At 36.0% G+C, this 14103-nt stretch overlaps 1 protein-coding gene across 6 annotated transcripts in view; it reads right to left on the reverse strand.

Moving 5' to 3' along the window:
• WRN (WRN RecQ like helicase) overlaps positions 1-14103 on the reverse strand; it is a 95434-nt gene that overhangs the window by 45584 nt on the left and 35747 nt on the right. For all 6 annotated transcript variants that reach the window (XM_070742179.1, XM_070742182.1, XM_070742184.1 and 3 more), the window contains 4 exons: positions 13672-13740; positions 13372-13454; positions 9178-9284; positions 7780-7967 (listed from right to left, as the gene is read on the reverse strand). In XM_070742179.1, the coding sequence (XP_070598280.1) occupies positions 7780-7967; positions 9178-9284; positions 13372-13454; positions 13672-13740 (447 nt within the window). The remainder of the gene's footprint in view (positions 1-7779; positions 7968-9177; positions 9285-13371; positions 13455-13671; positions 13741-14103) is intronic.

Consider the following 14103-nt stretch of genomic DNA (forward strand, 5'->3'; position numbering starts at 1 on the left):
TGACATTCTTTTTTGGCAATGTCAAGAATTTATGCTTGACATTTCCCCCCTTATTATCTATTAATTTAGTTATTTATTTTGCTCACTACTTTCTATTCTTTTTTGCCTTCAATTGTGTCACTCATGCCAAGCTGAAGAAAGTGCTGAGAAAAAAAGGAATCCCAGAATATCTCATTGTCCTAACTTATATTTGTTTTTCTTTATTAAATTTATTTGCTGCCCTTCTCATTTTGAAGTAACTCTGATTAAAAGCATTAAAATAATAAAAGATAAATATATAAGTCAGGAAGCCACAGTACACACAGAACATAGTGAAACTGACTGACTCCAGATTGACATAGTATACTACAACAACAACAATACTGCATACATTCCCACTTTCTTATTAAACTTATATGCAGAAAATACATTAAAAGAAGCTAGGTTGGAAGAGTAATGTGGTTTTAAAATCTGAGGAAGGAAGACCAATCAAAGACACAATTAATAACATTATCCTGATAACCTAAAATGTAAAGAATCTGCAAGCTGTGCTCAAAATCAAATCAAAAACCAGATTGAAAAAATGGGGCTAACAATAAATATAAAAAACAACTAGGTTTATGTAAACCTGGTACAGAGACTTGATATAATGTTACACTGATCTCTCTCTCTCTCTTTGACATTTGATAGATTCAAATTATTATTTTTTTTTTTTATTAATTTTTTTTAAAGTTGATGATCCATACTTTCTTTTTCTCCACAATCAGGATGTCTGGTGTGTTATGCTTCAGAATTCGGTCAGTCTGAAGTCGGAAGTCCCACAGTAGTTTTACTTGCTCATTTTCTTTTTTTTTTTTTTTTTTTGAAAAATACTTTATTTATTTACAAGAATAATTAAAAACAGGGAGGGGAATTGGAGGGAGGGGGGACAGAATGAAAGGTTTGGGGTAGGATAGGGTAGGGGGGGGGAGAATTCAAAAACAAAACATATTATAATAGAATTGTAATACAAGTGAGTTATAGTACACAAGTGTTTTAGAAGAAAGGTAATAACTCTTATTTTCTTAATCTTAATATTTATATTTGGAAATAACTCAAATATAGTATTCCTTAGTATACATATATTGACATTAAAGTTTTAGTTGTAAAGAGGTGAAATAAAGAAAAAGAGAAAGGGAAAAAAGAAAAGAAAAAAGGAATATGTAAAAAAAAGAAAAGAAAGAAAGAGAGAAGAGTCTGCATTTAATGCAGACGTTTTTATGGACGACTTTTGTTTAATTGTGGGGTGGGGAGTATATGGGTGATATGGTGGGTGTGTATAAAGATTGATTATTTTGAAAGTAGTCAGTATGTTTGTAGTGTGTGTTAAGTTAGTTAGAAAACAGATAAAAAGAGATTTAATATATTTTCTTGTTGCAAATTTGATTGGTTTTTGGTGCTTCTTTTCTAATTTATTTTAATATTAATTTAAGTGTTGAAGGTAATTTTAGGTATAGTAATGTATAAACTTTACAATAAAAATTTTTTGTATTTTTTCTGAGAAACCCATTTATGCCAATTTTCCCATGTTTCGTAATATTCTGAGTCTTTTTTGTTTTGTGCTTCCATTGCTATTTGGGACATTTCAGCACATTCGTTAATTTTCGTAATTATTGTAAAGAAAGAGGGTACTTGGTCGGATTTCCAAAGAGAGGCATATAATATTCTGGCAGCAGTTATTATTTGTAGTATAAGGTATTTTTGTGTCTTAGTAAGATTTTGTCTGAATATCCCCAAAAGATAGAGCTCAGGTTTGAGTGGTAATTTGATTGACATGACTTGGTCGATTAGGGATTGAATTGTTGTCCAGTATTTTTGTGCAATTGGGCATGTCCACCATGTGTGGTAGTAGGTTCCAGGTTTGATCTTGCACTTCCAGCAGGTCGGTGAGAAGTTGGGAAACATTTTGGATATTCTTGCTGGGGGCAAATGCCAACGATAAAACATTTTAATTTGGTTCTCCTTATAGGACATTGCAGTTGTCATTTTATAGTTTGATGTCCATGTTTTCTCCCACTCAATTAAGTTAATCGTATATCCAAAATTCTGAGCCCAAGCTATCATACAACATTTCACTTGCTCTTCGGGATTTTCTTGAATTAGTAGGTAGTTGTACAATTTTGAAATCATTTTTGTGGAAGGGCCGAAAAGAATCGTGTCTATTACATTATTATTTTGAAATCCAAATTGCTTTTTGTGTTGTTCATATTTTAGTTTAATTTGTAAATATGTTAACCAGTCTATATTAATTCCTTGATTGTTCAATTGTTGTTTAGAAATAAGAGCGTCTGATTCATCAAGTAGTTGTTGGTATCTCAGAGTTTTAGAGTACGAGAAAAGATTGGGAAAAGTTAGTATTTCATTGGGGGATATCCATTTTGGTATTGAGGTGTAGTAATTTTTTTTTATGGTAAACCAGATTGTTATTAGTGTTTTACGTAAGTAATGGTTTTTAAAGTATTTGGGTATTTTGTGGTAGTCTGCTGTCAAGAAAGTATGCCACCCAGCAAGAAGATCAAATCCTTCCAGAGTTAAGAGTCTTGTGTTTTGGAACGTAATCCAATTTTTAATCATGGTTAAAATGGTAGCTTGATAATACATGTAAAAATCTGGAAGTCCAAGTCCACCCCTGGATCTAAGGTCTTGAAGGTTTTTCAATTTTATTCTGGCCTTCTTCTTGGTCCAAATGAACTTCTTTATTTGTTTGTGAAGAATATTAAAAAAGGTTTTATTCAAATTTATTGGAGCTACCTGAAATAGGTAAAGAAACTTTGGAAGAATGTTTGATTTTATGGCAGCTATTTTTCCCATAATAGATAAGTTTAATTTTGACCATCTGTTAAGATCTTGTTGTATTTCTTTAACTAATCGTTCATAATTGTCTTTTTTGATCGTAGCGTAGTTCGAAGTCATCCAAATTCCTAAATATTTAATTTTTTTTGTGGTCTTTATTTTAATTAATTCTTCCAAGGTAAGTATCTCTTTTGGTATCATATTTTTTGTCAAAATTTGTGTTTTATTTCTATTGATTTGTAGGCCAGATATTTCACCAAACTTATAAATTTCGTCAAATAAAATGGGTGCTGTTCGAATTGGATCTTGTAGGATGAATACAATGTCATCCGCAAAGGCCTGCAATTTATAATGTTCTTTTTTAATCATAATACCGTGAATTTTTGAGTTGTTTCTTATAGTCTTAAGAAAGGTCTCGATGGCCAGAATAAAAATAAGTGGGGACAGAGGACATCCTTGGCGTACACCCTTAGTTATAGTGATTGTGTTAGTAATATCATTGTTAAAAAGAATTTTGACCGATTGAATAGAGTAAATAGTTTTGATTAGATTGAAAAATTTGGAGCCGAAATTCATGAATTTAATTTGATTTATAAGATAATGCCATTGAAGACTATCAAAAGCTTTTTTGAGATCCATAAATATTAATGCAGCTGCTTTATCATAGTTTTTGTCATAGTATTCCAAGGCATTTAATATAGTTCTTGTGTTTGTGGAAATATTTCTTCCCGGAAGGAATCCGTTTTGGTCAGAATGAATAATTTTATTTAATATATTTTTTAGTCTGTCCGCAATTATTGATGCAAATATTTTATAGTCAGTGTTAAGTAATGCAATAGGTCTGTAATTCTCCAAATGGTGTCTGTTTTCAATGTCTTTAGGGATAAGGGTTATATAGGATTCAAACCAGGACGCGGGCAGTTTTGCATGTGAGAGCGCATTGTTATAGATGTCTAAGAGTATGGGAACCATTATATCCATATGAAGTTTATAAAATTCAGATGGGATTCCGTCTGGTCCTGGGGTTTTATTGTTTTTTTGTTTGTTTATTGCAGCCTCAATATCCGAAATAGAAATTGGTTTGTTTAGAAGAGTTCTTTGGTCATCTGTTATCATAGTTGTTTGTTCATTTGTTTGTAAATATTTTGATATTAAATCGGCATCCACATTTGAGACTTGGTAGAGTTGTTGATAAAAGTTTTGAATAATTTGTTTTTTTTCAGAATTGGTCGTTTTCAGTTGTCCAAAGGGATCAACTAAGGTATCTATATTTCTATCGGATTTTTGATGAGCTAATTTTAGAGAAAGCCAACGTCCTGGTTTATTAGCCGCTTCAAAATATGTTTGTTTCGCAATTTTAACCTTTTGGGCGATATGTTGTTGTGTTATTAAATTTATTTGATGTTTGATCGTATTTATTTCTAATAGGGTTATGTTGTTTTTAGGATCATTGCAGAGTAGCTTTTCTGCTTCTTGAAGAGAGATGTTTAGTTTTTGAAGTTGTGCATATTTTTCTTTGTTTTTGTTTGCTGTATATGAGATGTACACACCGCGAATATATGCTTTAGTGGCGTCCCACGCTATTTCGTTGGGTATCTCGCCATTAAAGTTAATTTGAATGAAAGGGGGGATATCATTCTGTATTTTATGTTGAAATTGTTTTTGGTTTATCACTGTTGAGTACATTGACCATCTATGCGGAATATTGTAAGTGTTGTCTTTTATTGTGAGTAGGAGGGGATTGTGGTCTGCCCAAGTTGCATTGAGTATTTGAACATCAATTATTTGATTTATTATTTCTATATTAGACCAAGCCATGTCAATACGTGAGCAGGTTCGATGGGGGGGAGAGAAAAAGGTATATTGTATAGATTTAGGGTAAAAGTATCTCCAAATGTCTTTTAAGGCGTATTCATAAATTATTTGTTTAAAAGTAGAGGGAATGATGTTACGGGTACGGCACTTGGAGTTACCTTTATAATCCTTATGTACATCAACTATTGCGTTAAAGTCTCCAATTATCACAAAATTGTTTAATTCTAATTTTAATATTTTTTTGTGTAAATTTTTAAAATAGGAAGATTGTCTAACAGATGGTGCATATATTGATATTATATTTATTGTTCTTTTATTTTGTAGGGTTATTTGCACAATTAGTAGTTGACCATTTTCATCGGTGTATATTAATGTTGGAGAAAAAAAATTTTTAACATATAAAACTATGCCTCTCTTTTTTTCAGAAGCGGAAGCACAAAAGAATTCAAACTCAGATTTAATTTTAAGGTTGGGAATAGCTAAAAGAGTAGTATCTTCATTTTTAATGTGGGTTTCTTGTAATGAGATTACATCATAGTTGTTTTCAAATAGTTTATGGAATGTTTTTTGTCTCTTTTTATATGAGTTCAGACCATTTATGTTTGTTGAAAATAGTGTGATTTGAGGTTGTTTATTGTTGTGGTGTTGGTTCCTTAAATTTCTCCTTTCTTGCCTCAGCTCTTGCCCGGGTGACTGGTCCATGTTTGTTTGGCTCATCATTTTGACTTTGTAGTTCTTGATCATTATTTATCTGATTGTCATCAAGGGTAACTTCTTCATTTCGGGGAGTGTCTCTAGCATCGAATTCTTTAAGGGCAGACTGATCCATCTTCAAGATGTGGGCGTAGAAGTCTCTTGCATCTTCAGGAGTGGAAATTTTATATTTTTTATCCAGAAGTGTAATCGTCATTCCTTCTGGAATCATCCATCTAAACTGTATAGATTCTTTATTTAATTTGGTGGCTAGCGTTTGATAGGGTTTGCGTTTCTCCCTTACTCGCTTCGGGATTTGGCGTAAGATTACTATGTCTCGACCTTGATGAGTAGCTGGATTATCCTTGGAGGCATTATAAATTTCGTCTCTAAGTTTCCTTTTGAGAAAACGTACGTGGACCTCTCGTGGGAGTCTGTTTCGTCTAGCGTATGAAGTTGTAAGCCGGTATACCTCGTCCATTTGTGATAGAATTTCGTCCGTTGGTTTATCAATAATTTTAGATATTATTGTCGCCACCGTGTAAGGAAGGTCTTGTTGATCATTTTCTGTGATATTTTGGAAACGCAAAAAAAAGGCTGATTTCTCAAGCTCCAGGTTCATGAGGGACTCTTCCAGGGATTTATTGGTGTATTCTGCCTTTGCTTCTGAAAACTGGAATTTGGTTTCCATCCTGTTGGTTAATTCTTCGATATTATTTATTTTTTCTGTGTTCTTGGTGATTGTTTCACAGACAACTTCCATTTGGTCTTCCAATTTAGTCGTTCGCTCCTCAAGGCAACCCGCATGTTCTTGAATTTTCTTGATGTCTTGCTTCATTTCTCCCATCGTTCCCTTTATGGATTCGAAATTAATATCTAGTGTGTCTTGCATTTTGTTCATCTTCTCCAATAAGGCATTTAGTGATATGTTAGGAATTTCTTGTGTTTGTTGTTGGAGAGATGCTTTGTCTGACAAATCCGCTGGGCGTTGCTGGGTTGAATTTGGTGTTGCAGGCTGATTGGGGGTTTTCTTCCAAGATTTCATAAGGGTTGGTTGATTTGAGGCAGACATTTTGTATTAAGGAGAAGTCGTTAGAACAGTATATAAATGGTGTGTATGTTATAGTAAAGAGATGTATGTGGTGTAAAGGAGTATATGTAATGTTGTCGGAAGTAATGAGGTTAGAGTAATTAAGATGATATAGAAAGTTGCAGTATGTGTAGTAAAGATTTTTTGTTTTTGTTTTTGTTTTTAAAGATACGATTAGTAGAGAGCTGTTAAAAGAATATCAGAATTTGTTACAGTTAAGAAGTAACAAAGGAAAGACAGTTTATATTTAGGGTTCAAGTTATCAATAGGATAGCATTTAGATCAATATGACTCCAGCAATAATATCTCAATGTATGAAAAAAAAAAGGGAGGGAAGAAGAAATGGGAGAAAATAATAATTCAGTAGTACAGTTATTCAATATTCAATATGAGGGGAAAAACAGTCAATCAATCGAGGGATTACTCTATTAAGGAATTAAATCAGTTGATTAAGTCAGTTGATTAGATCAGATAAATCTTAAACATTAATTTACTATAAGTTATATTATAATTTACTATAAGTTATAAAATAAAAGAAAAAAAGGTCCTATTACTATTTGGTATTTAAAGTTAATTAAGAATAAATAATAATAAAGTCTAAGGTTTAATATTAGTCAAGGTAATCTATCAGTATATTCTAGCTAAATATAGTACAGTCTATCTTAATATAATATAATACAATATAATTTATATAAATAGTTCAGCAAGTAGAGTAAATATAGTATTACACAATTGGATAAAGAAGTTTTGCCCCTTCTACTTCAACAGTATTTTCTCTCCCAATTTAAACTCCATCCTGAGAAGAACAGATAACACATAATGCCTTTCAGAAAAAACCTAAAACACTCACCAGACATTATATTTATTCATTTTTCCCTCCAGCATAATTTATTTAATTTTCTCCAGCAGATATTATATTGATGCTAGATGTCTTTACACTTCTCCAACAAATATACAAATGATTTCTTGCTCATGTGGAGCACAGACATAATTTAGGAAGTGAATATACAGTTTTACAACCCAATCTGGCCTCTCTAACAATATTTTAAAAGCAGAAGGAGAAGAAGGATTGCAGTGATCCTTGTATTTAAAGTTTATAGCTGGCCTGTTTGCCAATCCATCTTCTGCTGTTTCTTTAATGTCCAAGCTCCATTCCAACCTCCACAATTAAGCTTATTGATTTATTGCATTTCTGTCTGGCCTATAAACTACATTCTCTCTTCAGGTTTGTCCTCATAAAAACATTTTCTGAGGTAGATTATACTGAAAGCTAATAACTGACTCCCAAATCCTCAAATAAGCTAAACGGTTCCATGAAAATGATCTTCTAGTTAAGAACAAGTTATCAATATATCTCAGAGATTGCTTACCTGTCTTTCTGAATAAGGAACTGCAATAAATCCTGACTCATATTTCCAGATTTTCGCCTAACTTCTAGGTATAGATTAGGTCGGTCAAAACTGGTACAAGTAATGTAAGGAGTTCTTAAATTTAAACAGTCTATTATATCCTTCCTAATTGAAGAGCTTGCTGTTGCAGTCAGTGCAACAATAGGAACCTAAAAAGAAAACCGAGATAGAATAAAAAGGTGAATTTATTAACTACAGTAATACCTCGTCTTACGAACTTAATTGGTTCCAGAAGGTGGTTCGTAAGGCGAAAAGTTCGTAAGACGAAACAATGTTTCCCATAGGAAACAATGTAAAAGCGATTAATGCGTGCAAGGGGGGGGGGGAAATATCGCAAAATGGCGTTCCGCTGGGTGCCGCCACGCAGCTATCACCTTTTTTAAAAGCCGGGGGGCTTCTCGGCGTTCTCCCGAACCTAAACTTTTCGGGTTCGGGAGGCCGCCAAGAAGCGCCGCTGCCCAGCTGTCACCTTCTGAAACAGCCGGGGGGCTTCTCGGCGTTCTCCCGAACGCCGAACCCGAAAGTTCGGTAAAAGTTCGGGTTCAGGGTTCCGGAGGCCGCCGAGAAGCCCCCCCGGCTGTTTTAAAAGGTGACAGCCGGGTGGCGGCGCCCAGCAGAGCGCCATTTTGCGATCTGCGGTGGGTTCGTAAGCCGGAAAAAGTTCGTAACAAGAGGGAAAAAATTTCTGAACCCCGGGTTCGTATCTCGAGATGTTCGTATCATGGGGGGGTTCATATCACAAGGTACCACTGTACTTTAAATGGCAATACAAAATTAAGAAATGGGACGTCATCAGAAGTCTTTGATGTACAGTGTTCAGTGTGCATGCACTATCATGGAAACCTTGACTACAAACAATTAATGTTCCAAAACACATTTATTCTCATAGCAGACTAATTCTTGCAAATCAAACTGAATCAAAGCAGTGACATTTTAGCCTTAATCATCATGTGTAGTAGCCATGGTATTTTCTTAGGTTAACAGCTGCAATCACAGATTCCCGTATAAAGAAGGACTGTTCACTGTTATCTAGTGCAGAAGATCGTTTGCTTGCTTGCTTGCTGATTAGATTTATGCACCGTCCATCTCCTCCAGAGACGGCTCTAGGCAGCAGCTTACAAACATTTATAAAAACAAAGGCTAGTCAATATGGAAAGTGATGTGTAAGACATTTAGTCAAATCAATCTGAGACATCTACAAAATATATAGCTAAAGCAGTATGATGCACTACCCATTCTTTAAACCATGTGGGATTTGTTGCCAAAAATGAAAAGCAACAAAAAAATTCCAATGGTCATTGTATGTTTAAACATTTAAAGTGCAGGAAAAAAATTCAATATAAGATTTTTTTTTTTTACCTTAGGAAGGGTTTTCTTTAACAACCCCAAAGACCTGAAAGAATTTCTGAAGTCATGTCCCCACTCAGAAATACAGTGAGCTTCATCAACTGCTATTAATGTGATGCCTAAAGAGAAATGAAAATAGTCCTGAATAGTTTGTTTTCATTTTCAGAATTCAGCTGTATTCAGCATCAACGTCCTCCCATGTCTTCAATTAGAAGATATTCTGAAGGCAGCATGGGGGGGCAGTGGTTAGAATGAAATGTTGCAGGCTAACTCTGCTAACTGCCAGGAGTTTGATTCTCACTAGCTCAAGGCTGACTCAACCTTCTATCTTTCCAAAATCGGAAAAAAGCCCTACACGGCATAGGACCAGATTACCTCCGAGACAGCCTTCTGCTGCACGAATCCCAGACAAACAAGGACCCAGCTTCTTGGGGGAAATATGCTGACTCTGTAAACTGCTTAGAGAGGGCTGTAAAGCCCTGTGAAATGATATACAGTGTTCCCTCGATTTTCGCGGGGGATGCGTTCCTAGACCGCCCGCGAAAGTCGAATTTCCGCAAAGTAGAGATGCGGAAGTAAATACACCATTTTCGGCTATGGACAGAATCACAACCCATCCCTTAACACTTTAAACCCCTAAATTACCGTTTCCCATTCCCTTAACAATAATTTACTCACCATTATTACTGGTACTCACCATTGAATAAGACACTTAGTGATCCTGATATTTATAAACATAATTATTTATTAATATTTTTTTTGTTATTGATTTGCAAAAATTATTAGTTTACCGATGACGTATGACGGAAAAACCGTGGTATAGAAAAAAACCTGCAAAGTATTTTTTAATTAATATTTTTTGAAAAACCGTGGTATAGGCTATTCGCGAAGTTCGAACCCGTGAAAATCGAGGGAACACTGTATATCACTTTACAGCCCTCCCTAAGTCTAAGTCGGTGATGGCGAACCTATGGCACACGTGCCACAGGTGGCCCATGGAACAATATCTGAGGGCACGCAAGAGGTTGCCAGGGGCTGATTCCAATTCCTGCTGCTACCGGTGCACTGCGCGCGCAACATCACTTCTTCTGCATGCTCACGCAGCCTAGCTTGTTTTTGCTTCTGCACAAGATGCAAAATCTTGTGAGGGGATGTGCATGTGTGAGATGTAGACAATTGTTTTGCATGCGTGCATGCGTGGTAGCAAAATAAATGGCTGAAATCTCATGCGGGTGTACATCCCCTCACAAAATGTTGTTTCCTGCGCATGCGCAGAAGCAAAAACAAACTGGGATGTATGTGCGTGCACACAGAAGAAGCGAAGCTGCACGTGCAGCTCAATTTTTACCGTTCTGGTAGCAACCCAATACTGGTGTTGCAGTATGTCAGCTCCACCACTTATGCGCTTGCTGGCCAGCTGATTTTCGCCTTTCTTTTCAGCTGTTTTTCGCTTTCATTTCCGAACTCTGGTTGGTCTGTTTTTCACTGTCCCTGGGCTTCAGGAGGCTTTCCTGAACCCTGGTGAGAGCGAAAAAAAGCCCAACAGGTTTGCCGGATGTCCGGAGGCTTCAGTGAGGCCTGTGTGCATGTGCAGGGGGGGGACAGCGTGGGGTGGTGGTGGTTGTGTGCATGCACAGTGGCAGCGCAGGGATTGTGCGCATGCATGGGGGAGGGCCTGCATTATGGGTGTGGGCACATGTTGTACATACTCCTGGTCAGTTGGAGGATGATGAAGAAATTGTGGACTCTGATACAGATAGTGTTTATGAATTAGTGGTGGGCCCGGGGTTACAGTTAGTAGAACAGGTAGGAGGCCAGCCACAGGATGTTGCTATGAGTCCAGAATTTAGCGAGGAAGAATCAGACGTTCGATGGGTCAATCCTAAATTCAGAAGGGTCCAAAAATGTAAGGAACAGGTGTTTGGAAGAAGATATTAAGGGGAGGAATAGGTTAAATACTGGAGTGATGTATTTGTTACGTCAGGGGGTCAGTGGGGAAGAAGGGTGGAGTTTCAATGTTGTAGGGCTAAAATGAAAAGTTTTTTCTGTTCGGCTTCCAAGCAAGTAAATGCATTCTGTGTTATTTTACAGTCATTTCTTCTGTTTTTGAATCATGCTGTGAGTACATAAATCTTGTTAAACGGAGAAGGCTGGGAGGAATGCATGAGGAATGCAATTAAGAAAGGTAACGAGAGGAAGTGGAATGTGCTAGTATGAACTGTATTTTGAATATGGAAGGGAAGAGAATAAAGACGGAGTTTCTTTGTTTACGAAGTACTGCATTTAGTAAGAGTTATTTGTAATAGCTAAAGTTCTACCAGAAACCAGAACAGCACACATACACACCCACTTTTGGCACCTGAGCCAAGAAAGGTTCACCATCAATGGTCTAAATGCTATTGATATTTAGGTGGTTGGCCTCTGAAAACATTTTTTTTGGGTCACACGCAGAAAGCCAATGATTTGTAATGGTCTGCCCAGTTAATTAAAAGTGAAAATATGCTAGAAATTCCTGTGAAATCTCAGAAACCACAACCTGAAAAGAAAAAAAATTAGGTTAAGAGAAAAGAGAATCAATTCCTTCATTTTCCACAAGATTTATAGAATGTATACATTGAAATAGATTGTGCCAAATTGCATAATTTATTCGTTCTGCAGAATTCAATCCACTAACGTGCAAGGAATAGATAGTATAACGTTATGCAGATATTTTTGCATATCTATAAACTAGTTTACCACTGACCAGCAGAATTGTACATCCTCACAAATCCTTTTTGAGGTATAAATACCGTACTTTTTGGAGTATAAAATGCACCAGCGTATAACACGCACCTTAGTTTTTGGGAAGGAAAATAGGAAAAAGAATCTACTTAACAGATATTCATCTGGTTAGCATCCTTAGTCTGTTCAGCTTCAGCACATTATTTTATAGAAACATAGAAACATAGAAGACTGACGGCAGAAAAAGACCTCATGGTCCATCTAGTCTGCCCTTATACTATTTCCTGTGTTTTATCTTAGGATGGATATATGTTTATCCCAGGCATGTTTAAATTCAGTTACTGTGGATTTACCAACCACGTCTGCTGGAAGTTTGTTCCAAGGATCTACTACTCTTTCAGTGAAATAATATTTCCTCAAATTGCTTTTGATCTTTCCCCAACTAACTTCAGATTGTGTCCCCTTGTTCTTGTGTTCACTTTCCTATTAAAAACACTTCCCTCCTGAACCTTATTTAACCCTTTAACATATTTAAATGTTTTGATCATGTCCCCCCTTTTCCTTCTGTCCTCCAGACTATACAGATTGAGTTCATTAAGTCTTTCCTGATATGTTTTATGCTTAAGACCTTCCACCATTCTTGTAGCCCGTCTTTGGACCCGTTCAATTTTGTCAATATCTTTTTGTAGGTGAAGTCTCCAGAACTGAACACAGTATTCCAAATGTGGTCTCACCAGCGCTCTATATAAGGGGATCACAATCTCCCTCTTCCTGCTTGTTATACCTCTAGCTATGCAGCCAAGCATCCTACTTGCTTTTCCTACTGCCCGACTTATCTTATTAAAAACCTTATTCAGAAAGAGTAACAGTGAAAGAGCTTGCAAGTGGGTAAGAGCACCTGGTTAGGGCTGGAAAGAAACTTTTGAAGCAAGTTAGAGCAATGAAAAAACCGTGCAAAGACTTAGGGCTTGGAAAACATTCTTCACAAAGAGTAACAATGAAAGAACCTGCAAGGTAAGAGCTGGGAAGATCATTAGCACCTAGTTAGGGTTGGGGGGGAAAAGCTTCAAAAAAGTTACATTCAGAGTATAAGACGCATCTGAAATTTCAGCCTCATTTAGGGAGGAAAAGGGTGCATTTTATACTCTGAAAGAGACGGTATATAAAGACATTCATTAAAAGAAATATATAAACACAAAACATAATGAAATGGGCTTTCAAGTTGTTTAACCTCACAGTAATGCCAAAAATTACACCTTTTTCTAAATGTTTTCAGGCTATCAAGGTTCTAGGTTAAATCAGTGATTCTATTTGAAGCAACACTGCAGCTTAAGAAAGCGATGTGATCTACCTTGACTCCTCCAGTCCCACCAGAGAGATCCATCACTTTGCTTTACTGAAAATGGTGGTAGAAGGGACTTCCAACCATACATTTTAATTTGAGGCATGATCACAGTGGCTATTAAAGAAACTATCAACACTTACCAATTGCTTTGTCAATTTGCTGAAGCCACAAGAGGTTCCCTGAACAGAATTCCGGAGTTAAATAGACAACTCTATACTGGCCCCTGTGTAAAGCGAAGGAAAACATAATTACTTTCTGACAAAAGTAAACTAACATTCATATTACATACAGTTGGAAGTGTTGGTAAAGACTTAGTTGTGATAGAATTCTCTACAATGTCCCATTCAGTTCAGTATGATTCATTTCAACAACGTAATGATATTTATTGAGAAAAGTATTTTTTCAGTAATAAATAAATACAGGGCTGAAATAAAGCTTACGCTTTGATCTCCTCTCTGACATTTTTTGACTGTGCTGATCCAAGCAGGCAAGCTGGAATTCCTGACATTCTGCAGAGGGGAAAAAAGTAAAGATTTACTTCATGAACACTGCATCAGTTTTAACTACAGGTTTTTGTTAGAATATTCATAACTGGGAGAGCCAATTGTAACAAGTTCAGCCAATGAATAGGCATAGCAACTATGTCAGCCAATGGGAACTAAACACATCTGAGTCTGTGCAGAGAACTGAAACTGAAAAATTAAGTGTAAGGCTGGGCGTGGCCCAGCCCATTCCGTGCTCTCTGAACTAGAAGTTGTTGTTGTTGTTGTTATTATTATTATTATTATTATTATTATTATTATTATTATTTATTAGATTTGTATGCCGCCCCTCTCCGAGAACAAGTTGCTTGTGTTTTATTTTTAACTGTT

The sequence above is a fragment of the Erythrolamprus reginae genome, chromosome 2, assembly GCF_031021105.1.
Source record: "Erythrolamprus reginae isolate rEryReg1 chromosome 2, rEryReg1.hap1, whole genome shotgun sequence".
Classification (NCBI taxonomy): Eukaryota; Metazoa; Chordata; class Lepidosauria; order Squamata; family Dipsadidae; genus Erythrolamprus; species Erythrolamprus reginae.